At 39.4% G+C, this 20,000-nt stretch overlaps 3 protein-coding genes and 1 pseudogene across 3 annotated transcripts; 2 read left to right on the top strand and 2 right to left on the bottom strand.

Moving 5' to 3' along the window:
- The first annotated feature begins 182 nt into the window (after positions 1–182).
- LOC138020854 (uncharacterized) lies at positions 183–789 on the top strand. Its single transcript, XM_068867766.1, has 2 exons — positions 183–378; positions 497–789. The coding sequence occupies exons 1-2, from the start codon at positions 183–185 to the stop codon at positions 787–789; spliced, it is 489 nt and encodes a 162-aa protein (XP_068723867.1).
- A 4,285-nt stretch (positions 790–5,074) lies between these two features.
- On the bottom strand, positions 5,075–5,500 carry LOC138020853 (ATP-dependent DNA helicase RecQ-like). Its single transcript, XM_068867765.1, has one exon. It carries the CDS (start codon positions 5,498–5,500, stop codon positions 5,075–5,077), a length of 426 nt encoding a protein of 141 aa, XP_068723866.1.
- Positions 5,501–13,213: 7,713 nt separating this feature from the next.
- Positions 13,214–17,759, top strand: LOC138020852 (uncharacterized). The gene is made up of 9 exons (XM_068867764.1): positions 13,214–13,574; positions 13,770–13,856; positions 14,256–14,345; positions 14,468–15,414; positions 16,101–16,177; positions 16,440–16,571; positions 16,706–16,899; positions 17,110–17,178; positions 17,357–17,759. Exons 1-9 carry the CDS (start codon positions 13,321–13,323, stop codon positions 17,757–17,759), a joined length of 2,253 nt encoding a protein of 750 aa, XP_068723865.1. The 5' UTR covers positions 13,214–13,320.
- Positions 17,760–18,607: 848 nt separating this feature from the next.
- The window catches only part of LOC138020851 (uncharacterized), a 1,648-nt pseudogene continuing 255 nt past the window's right edge, over positions 18,608–20,000 (bottom strand).

The following is a 20,000-nucleotide window of genomic DNA, read 5'->3' as shown; positions in this document are numbered from 1 at the left end:
GAAACATTCAGTTCCCACAGTGGAGGAGACTCCAAGAGGTGTCCTATGCTAAAGTCTTCTCAAAGCTGGATTTAAACATGGCCTCCCATCAGATTGAATTGCACCCTGACTCTAGGGACATTACCACTTTTTCTGCACACAATGGCTTATATAGATATAAGCGCCTTCTTTTTGGCGTAAACATGGCAACAAAAAATTTCCAGCAAATTGTGTGGCAGGTGATTAAAGACTGCCCAGGGGACTACAACCTGCATGACGACCTGCAAGTGGTTGGTGCAGATGACAAGGAAAATGAAGCAAACTTGGAAAGAGTTATGACCAAGTTACAGGACAATGGAATCACCCTCTACTATGACAAGTGCGAGATCGGTGTCCCAAGTATGATGTCTTTTCGCGAGAAGGGTTGAAAGTCTCTGACAAGCGAGTGAAGGCTATTGTTGAAGTACCTGCTTCTCAAAATCAGTCAGAAGTAAGAAGTTTCCTTGGTTCTGTTCAGTTTTGTGCGAAGTTCATCCCAAACTTCGAGACAATATCAAGTTTGTTGTAGGACTTGACCTGCAAAGCCACAAATGGTGCTGGGGTCCCAGAGAAGATAAAGCATTTGGAGATGTCAAAACCCGATTAACTCATGCACAGGTGATGGCCTACCACAGACAAGGTGCCCCAATTCGCCTCATGACTGACGCCTCGCCAGTTGAAATTGGTGCAATACTCGAGCAAGAGCAAGAAGATGGAAGTTACAGGCCAATCTATTATGCCAGTCGCAAACTCAGTAAGGTAGAAAAATGATACTCCCAATTTGAAAGAGAAGCCCTTGCCATCAGATGGGAATGTGAAAAGTTCTACCTGTACCTATATGGGATTAAATTCGAGATTCGTACTGATCACAAGGCCTTGGTAACAGTGATCAGTGCAAGGTCAAAACCTCCATCAGCCAGAATCAAGAGGTGGCTTGTATACTGGCAGCAGTTCCACTATGAGTTGACACATATTCGGGGCAAAGACCATGCAGCAAATATTCTCAGCCGTCACCCCATTGGCCAAACCCAAAACAAAGAGACGAGCGAAACAGAAGATTTTGCATGAAGTGTTGCCATTGACGCCATGTCAGCTGCATTAGTGCCAAGTAGAGCTTGCCTCAGCAGATGACCCACCCTTGCAACCAGAAACCTCAATTGATCTCCTCGATGCATCTAGTGGTGAACACCTTCTGGTAGTGGTAGATTACTATTCCCATTGGACAGAAGCGATTCTTTTGAAAAAGACAGATGCCCGCCATGTGGTTAAGTCCATGGAAGCCATTTTCAGGACACATGGCCTACCAGAGAGTGTGTGCAGCGATAATCGACCACCATTTGTGTCGAAGCAGTTTTAAACTTTCCAAGAATATTCGCGGGTCGAGCACAAGAAAGGTGTACCCTACTGGCCACAAAGCAATGGAGAAGTGGACCATTGCAATGAAAGCCTCTCAAAGATTGATTGCGCGGCTTGAAGGGAGAGACTGCCGGAAGGCAGTCCAGGACTTTCTGTTCCAGTAACGAGTTACCCCACACACTGTAACAAGCATGTCACCTGCAGAACTGTTAATGGAAAGAAAATTGCATGACAAACTTCCCAAAGTTGAGTTCTCCGGTGAGCAAGTCACTGAGGGATATTGGCAGCAACACATGAAGAAGTTTGTCGAGCCTGCAACCATAGAAATAGAGGCATCAAAGGGACCAGAGCAGCCCGAGCTTCCAGAGGCAAGCAGTGGAACCAGTGCAGTGCGACCAGCCAGCCGTCCGTACAGTCACAGGAAGTCCTCCCGAACAACCCGCCAGGCAATTCAGATACATCTTGGCCTGTGCGAATGTTTGCAACTAGTCCACTTGTAAAAAAAAAGAAAAAGGCACTGTTGACACTTTTCCTTTACAGACTTTCTTGTTCATGTTGGTATTGTAAGTTTCCAAATAAGGGGGAGATGCAGTGTACCGGAAACGGACGTTACTAGCATTCAGTGTATTATGGGATACACACAAAAAGGAAAACGAAGCGATAGCACAAATAAATAGGTTGTTGTTAAGAAGATGAGTTCTTGTCCTTGCAACGGAAAGATACCACACACTAGACGATTTTACTTGCTAATTGGGGTGCTTTAGCTCTAAATGGGTTAACAACTTCTTCTGTAGGTCCACTCATAAGCTGTCCCCATATTGATGAGTAAGATCGTCTGGCATTAGACAGAGTGAAATCTATTAAGTACCACTCCCAGGAGTCAATGGGTTAAACAAAAAATAATGTTATTTTTTTATACACACCTCATTAGATGCAATTTTCATTACTTCGCTGTACTCATGAGGTATGTGGTACACAACCAGTGACTTTAAGAAGTTAATGCTGATAGTTATTTGACAACTACACGCATCCACAGTGGAATTAGGTCCCTCTTTAACTTCTCCACTTCATCCAAAGAGGGAAAACTCGTGCACTTGAGCAGCATCAAGAGTCCTACCACTTACATCAGGTAAATGTTCCCCAGAAACAACATCCTCCATGGCAACAAGGTTGACTGTACGAAGGGACTTGTTTTTGCTATGACAATCCATATGCCTCACATTGATATGGAGGTCTAGGTTGTCTCCAATGATCTGGAACCCTTTAGGGGCTGTGCTTTTAGCAATCTCCATAGACTTATTCAGAGTGTCCACCACATTCTCCCCAGATTCTGCTGTTTTTGAAACAAAAGTAAGTGTATCCGTGATAATCTTGGCACTGACTAGCTCCTCTACTAGTTTATCCTCAATGCTTTGAACAACATGGGTTGGGCTGTACAAGCAAGGAAGCTTTAATGAGGAGGTATCAATGGTTTCAGCATCTCCAGTGGTACCACTTTCCTTGATCAAACTGCATGATGCAACACTAGATCCAGGGGCTATTAAATGGGAACACAGCTGTCCAATTTGGGGCAATTCTGGCAGATACTCCAAGCTCTTTACAAAGTTTTTTACCATCTCCAGACACTGCACAGTATTCGTACACTGCTCAATATTGGTCTTCCCTTGGACAAGAGTCTTGTCATGGTTGTTGCCCATTTCCTTTGCCTTTACTGCTGGCTGAGTCGGATGGACTGTGAGGACATGCGACATTACAAGAACTAGCAAATTATATTTCCGCTCCAGAAAACACACTTAGAACACTTGGAAAAGCAAATCCCTACTCCTTTCGATACTATACCAACCCGTGGAAGATAATACATAAAATCAAATCACTTTGGAGCTTAATTGTATCTTCGGTGAAATGTCATCATTCTATTCCACTAGACATGCATACCCCACAGTAGGAGAGAAATTAACAACGTACCCGTCTCTCCCCCCCCCCCCTCCCAAAACAAAAAAATTCTCTTGGCAGTTTAGTAATGTGCATAGAAATGTGGTCTGTTCACCATGAAAAGTAAGGGAATTGAATCCCTAACCCCTACGAAATATTGCACCTCTATCTACTGTGGAAAGGGTTTGTGGACTAATATTTCCATAAGCACAGATTGCATTTATCACAAGCAATTCATTTGCGTTGAAACAATGAACTCCATACCAGTGGAGCCCTCTTTTCTTTTGTGTGCCTGGTTTACATAAAAGAAAGAGACCTTCGCTGGTAGGGTAATTGTCAAACTGTCTTTTAGAAATTCAAAACCTCCTTCCCCCTCCTTCCCTGCTCATACAAAGCAATAATGATTCATAATAATTATGTTTATTAGGGAACTGTTGTTCAGTCAGCTCAGAAGAAATATAAAAAAGATTCCCTTTAGAGGTGGTGCCTTAAAAGAGGTATTAATAATAAAAAAATAAAAAACAAATTAATAATAATAATATTATTATTATTATTACTACAGCTGGTGGGTTTTGGAAGTGGAGCAAGGGACATTCACACCATTAGTTTTTACAAGCACAGGTGGAATGGCCGATGAATGCGAGAGATTCCTTAGCCGCCTTGCAGAGCTACTTGCGTTAAAGAAAGGAGATGACTACGCTACAACCATATCTTGGATATGGGCGAAGGTAGCCTTTGCCATTCTACGATCAGCCTTCCTGTGTCTCAGTAGCCTGCTTGCAGGCGGTAGTTGTTGTGTCGCCACGAAACACTATCAGACGCCATATTGGAAGAGCGTGGGATAGGTCTGGGCCCCGTGACAAAACGACGGGGTGGGGAGTGGGAAGAGCGGAGAGAAAACCGCCTGCCCGAAAAACAACCTTTTCTCGGTAGCCGCCCACTTTCTTTTGAGCTTCCGGTTGCATGTCACGCCACAATAATTGACCAATAAGTAAGAGACTGTAATAAGGCTGTCAATCACTGAAGCGTGTAGCTGTAAACAAACTTGCTCTGGTCAACTAAAAAAGCCGTAAGAAATGTAAGCAAACCGGCAGAAACTGCAGCAAAAGGGAATTGTTGGTTTTTCCCATTGCAATTTCTTGTTTAATACGGAAAGTTTGAAAAATTTGGCAGCGAGAAAACAGTGGGCAATATTCCTGTCCGTGCACTTTGCGATCAACTGCGGCTTTGATTTACAGTTTTGATTTACAGTGAAGCAATGCATTTTATGAAATCTAACTTGACGTTTCGTATGTGGCAACATACATTTTCAAAAGTAACCTTCATTATATGAAAAATATTTATATTTCAAAACAAATTGAGAGCGATCTGTAATAAAGTGACAATTAGCATTTAAGGTCGGATTCAATTCCTGTGTAAACAAGGTTTCGTTTGCAGTGGTAATCAGTTTTCCCAGACGCGAGAATTTAAAAATGATCCCATTTTATGTTATGTCCAGTAGTCATAATATGATCAGCAATATCTGATGTGTGTTCATGCTTGGAGAGCGCTTCAAAATGTTCAGCTTTTCTATCCTGCAGTCGGTGCTTCGTTTTGCCGATGTAGAAGTCATCGCAATCTGAACAACTTGCCTTGTAAACAACTTTCGATCTGTGGGAACGATTCAAGCGATCTTTGTAGGGAAAGAAAGATTTGATTCGCCGAGTGTTAAGAAAAATAACTTTGAGATTAACGATACAATAAAACTTATTTACGTACACAAGATTAACTATGTTATTTTTTTCTTCATATGTCTTTTGGCCGAAAGGAAGCGTTCCTCCAGCGCTTGCTCTGCAGAGCAGTAGATGAAGATAGGAGGATCTTCGATAATTTTCTTAGAACTCTCTGGGGTGAATTCTGCTGCCGAACACAAACCTTCCAGTTCGACAATCTGATCTGATATGATGCTCTTGAGTGGGCAAATTACAAGCACTGACACCGGACGACCTTCAAGTTTCTCAATTTCGGCTATCGCAAACACTGTAAATATCATGCTTTTCCCAAAGCCAGTGGGAAGCACGGCCAGCACATCTTCACCATTTAGTAAACTAACTATCGCCTGTTTTTGTTCATGCTTCAAAAGAACGCTCCTTTCTCTTGTCGCCAAGAAATCTAAAGCACTTTGAATCGCTCGATCGACATTCGAGCTCATCATTTTGCCTATGGTGACAAGAGCGGTATATGAATATTAAATCTTGTGTTGATTGACAGCATGTCTGCCGACCAATCAGAAGACAGCGTCCACCGGCGGACGCTGCGAAATTGTGCTACTCAAAGGGGGCTGGTTTTCGGGCAGGCGGTTTTTCTCTCTCCTCTCCACCCCCCTCCCCTCGCTCGCTTTCTCGACCATCAACCCGGCCCAGACCTAGCCGCGCGAATCCAAGATGGCGACCTCACTACGAATTCCGGTTTTTCGACCATCCAACCGCCTGCGTGCAGGCTAGTGTCTCAGAGGAACCAGGAGAAAGAGAAAAGCAGCCAATATATCTTGACATTACATCGGAAAGTGCGCAAGCCAGGATTTAAGTGGTAACTTTTTTGTCAGTCCAAATTATTTTGGATAGTTTTTATGCTTTTTATCTTTTTGAGGCTTTTTTTATTGTTATTAGTAGTGTTTTTAGATAGTCATTTTTCAGCAATTCTCTTTCCTATACAAGAAGAATGTGCATAGGGTATATATTTTAATATTCATGTTTTTGAATCTGTAAATAGTCTATGAATAAAATTATTATTATTATTATTATTATTGTAATTATTGTTATTATTGTTATTATTATTATTAAATGCTAACCATTTGTCCTGCCCCAGAGAAGCGGAGTATCAGTCCAATACGGTACGCCAAAGCAGACATTTTAGGACATCGGTCTTGAAGCATGATTGCAGCAATTGTAGCAATGACATTATTAACTTCCTCCCCATTTCCCAGCTTGCGCTTTTTAGCCTTGGAGACACAAAGGGTGTAGAGCAGCTCATTTGTCAAAGGAGCTTTTGTTTTCAACTCCTCAACAAATGCAGTCAGCTGAAAGGACGGTAAACATTGTGATGGGTTTGCCCCAGAAGACTTGGTTCCTTTTTTGATGAAATCACCAGCATTTCCTTGAACAAAATATTCTTGACATCAGTGACATCTGTACATTTATTCAGCAAGGCTGCAATTGCCAACCTGGGAAGCCCTGGGGCCATTGAAAATGAATCTGATGCAAATCTTTCATGCACTTCAGAACAGTTTGGCGTCAATGGGCTATGGGCTATAAGCTAAAATCATCGAGTGAAGTGCGCGTTGGAAACGAGTTAAAAAGGATGGTTTACTCACTACATAATAAGGAGGGTAACTGCAGAGACCAATGGCGAAAAGCGGAAAAGATTTCGCAACCAGTATTGGACCAGAATTAGCCTTCATCCAGAGGAAATTTTTCAAGATCCTCAGGGCGTCATCGAGGAACTTAAAAGGCAAGAGGAGTTGAAGGAGGAGTGCGACAAGCTGAGAAGGGATGTCGAAAGTGAGGACATTAATAATTGTTTTTTATGAGAGCTAAACTGGAAAAATTTACCTACACATATTGTGTCACATGGAAAGTTAACTGCGGTCAGATATTAGTCGTGTACGACTAGATCGTTCTGTTTTACCCGGCATAGTCAAACGAACCCAATCGAACTGTATTTCAATCTGACTTAATCCAGTTCGGCAACCAAATCGAACCCACACAAAAGTGACTGGACATACTAAATCGAACTTTTGATTTTCGAACTCCCGATTTTTTGTAAGACTGGTGACCGTGTTGAAAATCATAACCAGTTTTGCGAGGCTCGAGTTACTTCAGTATATTCACGTGTTTTTGAGGCTGCATAACCTAATCTTTGTTCAAGCGAATTCATTCACCGAACAACTGGACGCAATTGATGATCATCAACTGGTTAACAACTCAAACTCGCACAAAGTTCTGTGTTCGATTTGGTTGGACTGAGTTTGATGATTGACTATGCCGGATGTTTTATGAGCTTAAATCAAAAGATGGCATGGTTGTACGTATTAATTTTATTTTTATCTTAACTAAAGAAAAGGCCTCCGAACTGTACGACGCTATGGCACAGCTGAAATTTGTCCGTATCTCATACAAGGGCCGAAATACAGACAGTGTTGGTTTGAGACAAAGGCAACGTCATATCAAGGAAATCAGGTAAATATCCAGATAATGACAATCAGCAGAAGTCATTGTTGGTTGATCTTGCCCAATTGATCAATGTAATATCATCATCATTAATCTAAGTTCTTTTATTGCAGAGAAAAAGCAGGGCAGGCTCTTTTGTTTGCGAAAAACCTATGGACTTACTCCAAAGTCCTTACTCTTGGAGGACAGTAGAGGTGGCACACTTAATTTGAACCTTAGCAATAAAAAATGCCAAGGTAACTATTATAATCTTTCATTAATGATAAGGTTCTTAGAAATGAATTACAAAATGAAAGATGAAATCATTTTGGTATACAAGTGATGAACTGAATGCATCAATCAATCAATCAATCATTGAATGAATGACAAACAGCTTTTCTGTTCAAGGATTATATACTTCATGAAACCATCTATTGCCCTGCCTTTATTCTTATCCTGACATGGGCTTTTTTTAATAGCTAATAACTTGCTTCCTCCATATCCAAAACAGAAAACACCACATCTTTGACAGATGATCCTTCAGTTGAAAACAAAGAAAATCCACAGTCAGACAACAACGGTAAGTGGCCCAGTTTCATTTCATATTATAAATTACATGGGAAACAAGTATCATTGAATGAAGTCTTTTTACTTTCAGTGGTATTTTGTTTTGAATCATTACCATGAATACAAAAATTTCTGAAGAGAGAAACTACAATAACCCAATCTGCAATTCCCATTATGTGTTTTTATTTTCTCAGGTGAGACCCGGGTGGTGTATGAGACTCTACCAGAAGAAGAGAAAGAGAAAGTAAGGACAATCCTGAATATAATGGACCGGTTTTCCATATCAGAAAAGCCTAACATGAGCTTACACAGCTGGACCAGTCACTTCCCCACACCCACCAAAAAGAAAGTTGTGCAAAGGTCTTGGATGCCAACTGGTCGGTGACTGGAACACCTGGGGCATCAGACGGAGCGGAACTGCCATTTGAAGTTCTTCTCAGGAACGAAATAAGCAATTATGTAAGCTACATTTACTGTATATTACTCATCATCTTTAGGGTCTGAGCAACATGAATATAATACTCCTAGTGCTTCTTCAGATTAAGCTGTGATTGAATCTTTTCGAACTAATTTATGGAGGTACTGGCTAACAATTATTGGTAGATTTTATGGAATAATATTCCATCTGCAACAGACCTTGTACCCCAAATTACCAACCCAACTGTTAAAATATCTATGAATTTTATGTTTTTAAATTTTTGCCTATTGTATCATGAATAGGAGGAATTAAATAAACAATATATTAGTGTGACTGCAAAACATAGGACTGACTTATGCCTTATTGTGATAATTAAATTCTATCAAGTGCTAATTCGTTGCACATTTCATATTAATTTTGCAGATCAAAAACAAGGGAGCTCCTGTGGGGAAAATGAGAGTGAAAATCTCAGGACATGGGGCAAGGATGTCTCACCAGCAATCTCTTTGTTTGCTCCTTTGCAATTATAGAAGATGGCAAGAGCTGCTTGTCCAGTTCAGGTACTGATATCCCTAATTAAAACATGCCTAGCTTAGAATGAAAACAGTTTTGGAGACACACTAAAATAGATTTGGTTTGCTTGCCATAAAAGCCTGAATATGCTTTATACAAAAAAAAAAGCTTTAGTGCTGTTAAGAATTTTACAATTCACAGGTCATCCTTCCTTCAAATGAAAATGCACTCATTTAAAATACAGATAATTATGTCCAGGTTTGACCCTAATTAGATGCACGCGGATTTCAATAAGCTTCACGAAGTGTCCCCTTGCTCTTCTAGCCAACTTCAACATCACTTGTGTCTCAGAATACAGACAATTTATGTCACAAAGTGTCCCCCAAATGCTGCTCTTTAAGTGAAGATTAACTGCTGCATTTACCCAAAGCTAAAAATTACGCCGACCTTTACCCTTACCTTATTGTTGAAAATAGGTAGCAAATGCTTAGACTTAAAGGGACACTTTGTGTTGGATGTCAAAATTGGGCGTGCATCTAATTAAGGTCAAACCTGTACATAAGTGTTAAAATATATAATATATTAGTTTCCTTAGGTAATCATATAATTGCTATTGTTAAAGGCAAAGAGGAACATGAGACACTCAAAGAGTCCTAGGCAAATGTAATCAAGGAAGTTAACCGCTTGGCAAATGAGGGTCATGTTATTGTGGATGGAGAGAAGATCAACTTGGAGTTTTACCTTGGAGGAGATTACAAGGTATTTACCAAGTAACATTAATTTTAGTTCTGTAAAAGGCATGTTTCTTTAAGAAATGTCCCTTAGAGCTCTTGTAATGCTTCTCCTTGCTAATCAACATGAAACTGTGTTTTATAATAACAATTATAGTCAACTCTCTCATAAGCGACCACCCTTGGTACACGACAAAGTGGTCACTTACAGGAGGTGGTCGCTATGAGAGAGTTGAGTGTAAAATATTTCTACTGTACATTACAGATATAGACCTTTTTCATAATGGCAGCCACTTATTTATTCCTTTGTTGATTATCCTTTCTGGCCTCGTTTGAAAGTAAAAATTCTTTTTAACTTCGTACACGGTAACGAGGTCAGAAAGGCTAATTTACATTGATATAAAAGAATCAACAAGTCGGCTGCCATTATGAAAAAGGTACTAAGGGAGTGCCAAAGAGAAAAGAGACACTATGTGAAAAGAGAAATGCCATTTTGGGTAGAAGGAGGGAAACAAGAAGCTGCAAGAAAGGTCCCAAGAATTTCTAGCGCTGTCGTAGACGATGATATAGAGAATTCAATGGCTCATCAATTTACAGATGATGAACTTAAAAGAATGAAAGTTGCAGAACTCCTTGCTCTCCTAACTGAAGTAACAGGGAAGGTATTTAACAAAAAGACAAGAAAGCAACAGTTAATTCAGGAGTATAATATGACACAAATAGCAAGAGAGAACTAATGTAGTGCTCAAGTTATTTATTATCCTTCAAATATTTTGCCAACATGTGTTTTCTGATACCACTTTATCGACAAGCAGATTTAGTTCTTCTTCTGTCACAAAGGCAAACCGTTCTCCAATCTTGATATTAATTTAACTTTTGACTATATTATCATGTGCCAGCAAAAATATTTAATGTGGTAGTAGTTTGCTCTTACCATGATGTTATCATATTTGCATAAATAAACATGATTTGACACTGTTATCGGAGGTGTTGTTTTCTTTTTCCAGCTAGTTGTCAGCCATTCAATGAATATCCAGGCGACACTGAAATGTAATGGGAATAATTTTATATTAAATAATGTTTCCTCAGTTCCTACATCCCAAATGGGGTGTCACAAAAACTCCGACCCCGAAAACTCAAAAATAACTGCTTTGATTTTCGCAATGAGAAAGAAAACAATATATGATGCCAATGATCCGAGATATTACAAATTGAAAAAATTTCCTTGTATTAAATAAAGCATGATATTAAAAAAACTGCAGTTGCGCTTTGCTTGTCCAGTCCTCTACCTTGACGTAATCCACACGTTACTATAATCAAATCAGAATGGATCAACAATCAGTCATACTCACTGGTAGTATGAATTCACAATTCAGCCAAGTTTTCAAGGTCCAACATGGCGGTGGGTATGGATGTTTTCTGAAACTGCACATCCACTCTTAGGGCCGATTAGATGAACTGGGGCCCATTTCTCGACAGCCCCGAAAACGTTTCGGTCCCGTAAAGCCATTTTTAGTTCATCTGTATCTAAGAACGGAGAAGAGTATATGCCTGAAACTTCTTGTATGAAGGGTACCTCTGTTAATATGTAGAATATGTGAATGAAACAGCTCTGTAATCGTAAGGTTCAAGATTTTGCTATGGCTTTCGATAAAAGTCTAGAACCATCAATACACTGTGTTCAATTATGAAGAAAAATAGCGCAGATAGCGTGGGCATTGAGTAGATAATTGCGCGAAAATTGTGTTCGGCCACCTTAATCAAATAAAACACTTAATGACCGTCCTTAAATATCATTAAAACGCATTTCATTTAGATGGGCTTGTCCGATATTCCCGAGTTAATAGGCTTTATTATCATTACTATAGGACGTACCTTTCTCCAGAGTCTTTCCAAACGTTCAGAATACACCATCGCCGCCATTTTCTTTCTGAGGTATTAAAAATGAGTGCGCAGACAATTTTAGCAAGCAACCGCTAGACGGAAGTTGTGTTGTTGTTTCGTATTTTGCACGTGGTGAGAACATCGTGAGATCGAAGTATCATGTCATTGCAAGTACAGTTAATAACGGTAAATAACTCTTTGCAACAAGGCTTTATTGTTGGCCTTGCCTTCAAACATCGAATAGCTTTAAAAGATCGCCAAACATTTCATTTTGTAGCTCACATTCACCGACACACAAGTTGCCAGCTTTTTAGAAGAGCTGGGCGGGTACGTGGAAGGGCACTTGGCCCTGTCAGATGATGTAAGTAGAAGTTATTTATATAAAAGAAATTTGGTGAAAATGATGGCACAACTTTGTACATGTAAACGAAAAGATAAAAGCTCTGTCCTGCTGGTTTGTAGCATTCTTCGTCAAACAGAGAAATCTCACACGTAGCGCTTTGAAACTCGCAAATGGTAGGTATTTGGACTAAATCTTTTCAATCTTTCCTGATTTAAGGTCGTCCAACAAATGGATCACGTGCAGAGATGGTTAGTTTCTTCTGGATATATTTGGGCGGGGGGAGCTGTTTTGCGGCCTTGTTCATCTAAGAAACAGCTTCAAGCTGACTGGAGCGTCGACGCAACATCCACCGCCTGTTACTGTTAAACACTTCTTCAGATAAGTACCAAGGCCGGCTGCCATCAGTTCCTCTTCACTGGCGAGGTACGGAGATCCACGGAGGTCTGTCAGCAAACCAGGAAAGATTGCTCACACTACATTGTGCCGCATTGTGATAGTTTCGTTGCAGGCCAGGGGCGATTTTAAATCCTTCTCAAATAGAAGAGCTAGTCTCTCTCGGCATTCATCAATGCCAAGTGGATCGACAAAAACATCAGTACATAATGTCGCGTAAAAGCCTGGCTGATGCCTCGCACGCTTCGACATGTTATCTTGCAAGTAGTTATCAGCAACTGAATAGACTGAATAGAACTGAACCTTTTATATGTTTCGATTAATAAAAACAGATCCAAATATGAATAAATTATAGCGCTCCGTGCAGAGCACCAAAGTTAATCATCGACGTGAGAAAATTTGGTTTTATAGCCATGATGTCATCAACGTCCGTACGTCCGTCCGCCCCTTCATGTATGCCAATGTGACCAGTACACGTAACCATATCACGGGCTAATTAAAGGGACAGGGTCATGTGCTGCGCATGCGTGAGCTTCCGATCGAATCTTGAAAAGTTCCGGCGGAATTTTTCAATTTGTGCAGTCGCCAACTTCAAGATGGCGTCGACTAGTGGTGGTGGCGGCGGTCACGGAGGAAAAAGGAAAAATTCAGGTCGAAAGCGGATATTTCGCGATTCAAAAGAGGCGAAGAAGGAGTGGGAGAGATGTCGCAAACGTATTTACCTTGAAAATAACATTTTTAAATCGTGGCTTCAGGCAAAATTTAACGCAGGATACGAAGCCTGTACTGACAGCGCCTTCGCAGCGCATTTGTTGTCATTGGAATTTCGTAGAAGGTAAGTTCCGTTTCTGTGTTCCTGTTGATTAATTTACCTTCCAGTGAAGAAAAGAACTACCACTTGATTTCTCTCGTTTGTTTGCAGAGATGAATCAAGCGTAGACGTCCTTTCTAGTTCGATCTCTCATGTGACGCGAAAACATGTCGATGTCGGTGTGGAAATTGAAGGTGCGAGTAGTCAATGTATTATTTCATACGAGCAGCAATTTTATTCATCATCTGCTTGGACTTAGAAAAATTGTGTCTTTTACAGGGCCACCGACCTCAACTCCTGTGAAGCCTTCGGTTGAGCCATGTATTGTTGAATCACCGATCGTTGGTTGTCAAGAACAAAGTCCAGTCAAATGTTCCCTCGATGGAAGCACTGCTAACAACCTTACCACACCTCATGAAAAGTAAACGTGTGTTTTTGTTCTTACTATCAATTTACTATTATTTTAATATCTTACCGTCTGTGTGTGTACTGTGTTGTAAATTGTATACATACAAGTACGAGTTTGGTTTATCTGGGTGCATGCCAAAACACAAACAGTTTCATGACTGTCGCACTCATTTCATTCCATAACATTTCATTTCACTTCTGTCTTCAGTTCCAATTTGAAATTGAACTCTTCACTTTTTACTGACGATGAGGGATCAGCAGAGGAGTCAGAAGACAGTTCTTCTGAAATTGTGAGGTATGAAATAAAGTTGAAGTGCACTTTGAATAGTTTACAGAACAAGTCAGTTACCCATGTTTTTATGTTGATAATATATTTTGAATTTATATTATCTCTTGCACATGAAGTACATGTAAAAACAGTTTATTAGTAACTGCAAGAAACAATGCTTAAAATTTGTTACAGCATTATATAGATATCCCTACCTTTGGAATTGTTTTATGATAACAGCCTTCTCAAATAGTGTCCACCAGATCACAACTAGTTCTGGGGTTTGGTTTTACCTTTTATACATGTATCATACAGGAAGAGATGCTGAATGAGGGGACAGATCTTCTTAATTGAACAAACTGACTGTTTAGTAAAATGTTTGAATACGACTACAGTCATGTTAATGTTTTGTTTTGTTTTGTTCAGATACAAGAAGCTATATAATTCTGCCATCCAACAGTTGAATGCTGATGACTCCATTTCAGATGATAGTGGTGCTGAGTCTGAGGAAATGGAGTAAGTACATGTAGATTTTAATGTGAAAATTGAAACACCTTCCCATTATTTTTTCCCTACCTTTTGTTCATTAATTGTTATTTACTTTTTAAGGTAACATTTATTTTTTTGATCTCTTTCAGTCTGAATTTCATTGAAAGCAATTCGTCTGATGATGAAAGTTTGATGGAAGATGTGGGCACTCTTGTGGAGGAATCTGATGTTGAGATGCCTACAGAAGATATTCCATGTGTGGAGGATAGACCAGATGTTTCATGTGTGGATGACAGACCAGATGTTTCATGTGTGGATGACAGACCAGATGTTCCATGTGTGGAGGACAGACCAGATGTTCCATGCGTGGAGGATAGACCAGAATGTGGGCCTCACCGCAAACTAAGCAGAGGTGAAGACCTCTTCAAGTTTCGTAAAGAGGTTAAACTTGCCAGAGAGAGAAAGTTTATCTGCTCCCTAGACCTTTTTCTAAAGTTGTTTGAGGGAAGTTGTAAGACACCTGACTGTGACAAAGCCCTACAGGTCAAACATCACTTTGTGGGAACAACACTTGTTGTAAATACATGGTGCAAGGATGGACACACCTTCAGGTTTGCCTCATCTGAGGAGTTAAATGGCATGTTTAGCAACAACTTACAGGCTGCAGCAGCAATCCTTCTGTCAGGCAACAATTTCAGCAAAGTCAGTCGAATGGCTGACTTCATGGGCCTGTCCTTTCTGTCATCTTCAACTTTCTATCGTATGCAGCGACTATATTTGTTTCCAGCAGTTGAGGAGTGGTGGTCCTGGATGCGTGAAGAGTTGGTGAAGGAGTTTGCTGGTTCTGAGGTAGTTGTGGGTGGAGATGGACAATGTGACTCTCCTGGGTTCAGTGCCAAGAACCTATGTTATTTCCTGATGGAAATAACCTCAAGTTACATCCTAGAAATTGAGGTGAGGGACAAGCGTCACGTGGGCCTTGCATCTACAAACATGGAAAAGGACGCTTTGAAAAATGCATTATCCAGGCTTAAAAATGTACTTAATGTCGTTGAGTTGGCAACTGATGCATCATCTTCCATTAAAAAGCTTATTGGTAAGTCAACATTATTGTTGTGATATCCTTACTTGTGTTGTAAGTCAAAACAGAAAATATAGAGTAATGTAATGTTTTATAAATAGACTGACTATTCTAGTAACAGACACACTTTACCAGTATCTTGTTTGTCAGGCAGAGATAGATCAAACAGGCAGATCAAATATGCTATACCTATTAGTATAATTGGTAGCTTTTATTATTAGTATTATTGTTACTATTACTGTTAGTATTGTTATTTTTGTTAGTGTTGTTGTTATTATTATTATTAGTAGTAGTAGTAGTAGTAGTAGTAGTAGTAGTAGTAGTAGTAGTAGTAGTAGTAGTAGTAGTAGTAGTATATACCACACACGTGAATAGTGCTTTTCGCACGTACTGATTGGCTAGCTTGGAGGTGATTAGGCAAGTAGTATTCACCTCCGAGCAGCCGAAGAAAAACAAAAGGACTTTTGTCGGCATGTTGTCACAAAGAAAGTTACTCTTTGGGCTGCTAGTTATTCAGCCTGTGTGGTATATACTAAAACAATTATTCACCTCAGTGTCGGTGAAAGTGGTGGATATTTACCTCCACTTCGGTGAGTAATTGATAATTACTATTATTATCGATGCAAAAATGAGAATTTGATGCACGTAGCAAAATTTGTAAGAATCCTATCTTAATTTTTTACGTTGCTATTTTCACACAGCAAATGAGTTTGGGGAAGTCTTTCATAGCCTTGATGTTTGGCACAAGTCCAAGAGCATCAGGAAATGCTTGGCCAAGGTACTCCGTATGCATTTGCAGTAAAATCACCGAGTTTACAGCTTGATGTAAACAAAAAAGAAGGGATTATTGTCATACCCTACAGCTGTGACTGTAGTGCTTCTCTTTGGGAGGGGTGCAAGAAGGTTCAACATTTTACAGTGTACTTGCACAGACCCAATTTCATCAAGAACCTAAATGATTACTGTGGGTTATACAATTTCTCTAATGTTGTTTGGATAACATATAAATTCAATTACATAATATTATTGCACTTTGTCAGATAGGACAAGCCAAGTCCATGAGTAAAATAAAAGCCTGGTCAGATGCTATCATCAAGCACTTCTGGTATTGCTGCTGTGTGTGTAAGCAGTCAGAATCCACATCTGATGAAGAGGCTTTAAAGGTGATGAAAGTAAGTAACTCCCATTATCTTATGATCAGTCTACAGTTTGGTCTATTGCATTCATTCTATGAACTTTGAGTTGCCAGTTCAGTTTAATACTTTTAATGATGTATTGATTGTTTATTTCATTTTTTTCCTACAAGGATAAGTGGATTGGCCTCCTACACCATGTGTGTGATTCACATGTCTGGTTGTCTGGGAAATGCGACCACGAAGACCAGGTCCATAACCCCAGTCTACCTTGGTTTGATAGGCGTGACAATGACTATGCAGAGTTGCAAAAGATAATTTTAAACCCGGAGTTACTTGAAAGTTTCAAATACTATGTGAGGTTCAGGTAACACATTACTTACTTTAGGGCAAAACTTTGTAATAAATAATGAATCCGTTTCAACAATTAATCGTGCAGATAAGATACATGTACAGTTGTATCTCACAATTGTTTCACTCAAAGTAAGCTACCTTGGTAAATGTCACATTGGTATAACTAGCACACCATAAAATTTTAAGCTGGCTGCATTTCCATTTGTTTTCTTACTTTTCTCAGACACACAGGCAACATCGAATGTGCCAACAGCCTGTCACTAGTGTACACACCAAAGAGAACACCCTTTAGGTATGTCCATAGTCCATAGTATGTTATGTATAATTGTCATGTCTGGTTGACAAAAATAGGAACAATGTTAGATTATAACATGTTGTTTCCATAAAATTGAACTGTAAGGTGCATGAGATGTCTCCTTTCACGACTAGGAAGACACTTAGCTAAAATTATCATTATTTTGCTTGTATAGTTACAGGGCTTACAAGGTTAGGAAGTACCTAGCAGCCATGGACTGGAACTTCCATCTAGGTCTTGCTTCAGCCACCAATAAGTCAGGCAGCGAGATCACCTCTCGGAAGTATAATCAACGGACCAAGCAGTGGGATTTGAGAACTGTCAAGGCTCTCAAGACCTATGAGTACATCCCACTCCTCATAGCTAGAATTTTACATAGCAGATTGGCAGATAATGATATTGTCACACGTAATGTGTCACTCAATGCAAGTGACCCTAGGCTTTTGGCACCCACTATTGCTGCTAACCCTCCCCCATCCTCAAATGAATTGTTGCAAAGGAGGAGTAGATTTAGTCTGCCCTCTAAGGATAATGATCCAGAGGACACAGACAACAACACTTCACCTATGGAGCATTAAAACACAGGGTTGATGTTATCAAATTGTTGATTTAGTGTAACATTTTTGCCTTCAATTCTCACAAATTTGTAACATATCTGGGTGAGAAAGTAAGTGTTGATCATTTTACAAAAAAGCTAGTGTTCAACTTTGAACGTTAAAAGAAAAAAGTGTCAATGCATCTATTGATCACAGTGCTCAATGAGAGTAAATAACTCACATCTGTATGTACATTATTATAATTCATTGCAACAATAGTTACTTGTTCCCAGAGTATATCATTAATCAGTTGCAACTCACGCTCAACGTTGAGCACATTTGGAACTACTCGAATTAGACTTCAGATTTCTACTCTCAAATATAAAATAGTAAAGAATTTTTGTTTTGTTTTGAGCACCAGTTAGAAATTTCCCAGGGCAATGGTTGCAGCTTTCACTGAGAGAATAAAATTATAATTTCTTTCTTTATTTTGTGCTACTGGGAGTAAAATAATTTTTACTACCTAGTTCACCATTACTTATCAATTTATTTTATTCAAATATAGAGCAGTCACTAGGATCTATTTACATGTAATCCAAAGAAAACTGGAGAAAATCTTGTGTTGAAGCTACATGTATTCATATACAGTAACCATTTGCATCTATATTTTGGTAATCCAAAGATAAATAGAGATAATTATTGTTGAACTATAACAATGAAAAATTCATGCTACTGTTACATACACCAAGGAAACTCATCCTGAAAATTCGAACTGAAAAACTGCTCAATGGAAAGAAGTACAAGTGGTTGTCATGTCACTCACTGGAATAAGTGTGGGACTGTAGGTAATAAGAACTGGATACTGGCCAATTGATTTTTTTTCTGCATTTCTATGGATGAGCTGCACAAATTTTCATAAAATGCTTGAAGTTGAACAATTGTGTATATATGATGAGAGCTAGTACATGTAATAACAGCTGGTTTTCATTGCTTAAACACTGAATAGACTTGTAGCTTCTAAATAAACAGTGAAATCCACTTCCAACGAATAATTTAATGCTCCCTATACCCCATATAAACCCCAGTGAGTGATGGGAACTGTGCCCTTATTTTTAACACAACACAAGAAGGGCACACACGTCTGTTCCCTCTCCCCAAGTGCCCATGTCTGGCCAATATAAATTGCCTATAAGCAGCTTTTCGGAAAGCTCTTGTGCTGTTGTCCTCCCTATCATTCCTGATATCTCCCATATTACGAATGCACAGTTGCAGTACATCAGGATCAAGACATAATTTGCCAAAGCGTGCAGATGTTGTTATGCAATTTCTTTGCTGGCAGCATTTATTTTCTATTGCTTGTGGCATAGGCCTGCACAGGCTACATACACACCACTCGACCAGTGGGGCACTCCCTGACGGGCCAGGATCAACTTCACCAGCTGATGGTTCAGCCACTGCTGTGGTTGTTGCGCTGGCAAGTGCAGTTTCGGTGGTGTCTTCCTCCCCAACCATGTTTGTGCCCTCTGCATCTAAGTCATCCTCCATTATGAGGAGAGTGTGAATATAATCCATACTCCCCACTCCTCTGCGAAGACTTCGTACAGCCAATTTCCTCACCATCCCTTCATCAAGAGTAGCAATAAAATCCTAAAACCATTTAAAAGCAATGTAATTACTGTGCTGAATTATATTACAAGGATGCCGGCCAACATAATAACAATAACTTTAAAGTTATGTTTAATTGAAACCAAATACTTGTTAGGGTTAGTGGGTAAACATTTTCCACAAATTTTTATCACATACAAAGCTAACAGGCTTGACAACAACAACAACAACAAGTTTATTTCTCTCACTTTGCCTAGTTAAATAAATACATTATGAGAAATAAAAATAAAATAGGAGAGCACTGGCTGCCTAGAATAACTGAGAAGTAATAATGATAGGCAGGCAAGAAACACAAGCACATAATCTAAAATATTTCATTTACACAAGGTAAGGAATGATGTTGTCTTTAATGAAAATGCTTTAATGAAAATGCTCCTAAAACAGAGTACACTATACTAGGAGATAAATAAATAGTAAATAATTAAAATAGTAATAAATATATGTAAAAGAAGAAGCTTATTTACATTTCAATTTTTAGAATAGGTATCTACATTTAAAAATTGCCCACTGTACAAAATTTATCCACACAAGATTGAATCTGGAGTTGGATTGAATCTGGAGTTCTCCAGATCTTATCTGGAGTTGGAGTGTAGTAAGGTCTAGATTATATACGAGATT

The sequence above is a fragment of the Montipora capricornis genome, chromosome 10 (genome assembly GCF_036669925.1).
Source record: "Montipora capricornis isolate CH-2021 chromosome 10, ASM3666992v2, whole genome shotgun sequence".
NCBI classification, from domain to species: Eukaryota; Metazoa; Cnidaria; class Anthozoa; order Scleractinia; family Acroporidae; genus Montipora; species Montipora capricornis.
Note: the sequence above shows the minus strand (reverse complement) of the source record. Positions and strands in the feature narration are given on the sequence as shown.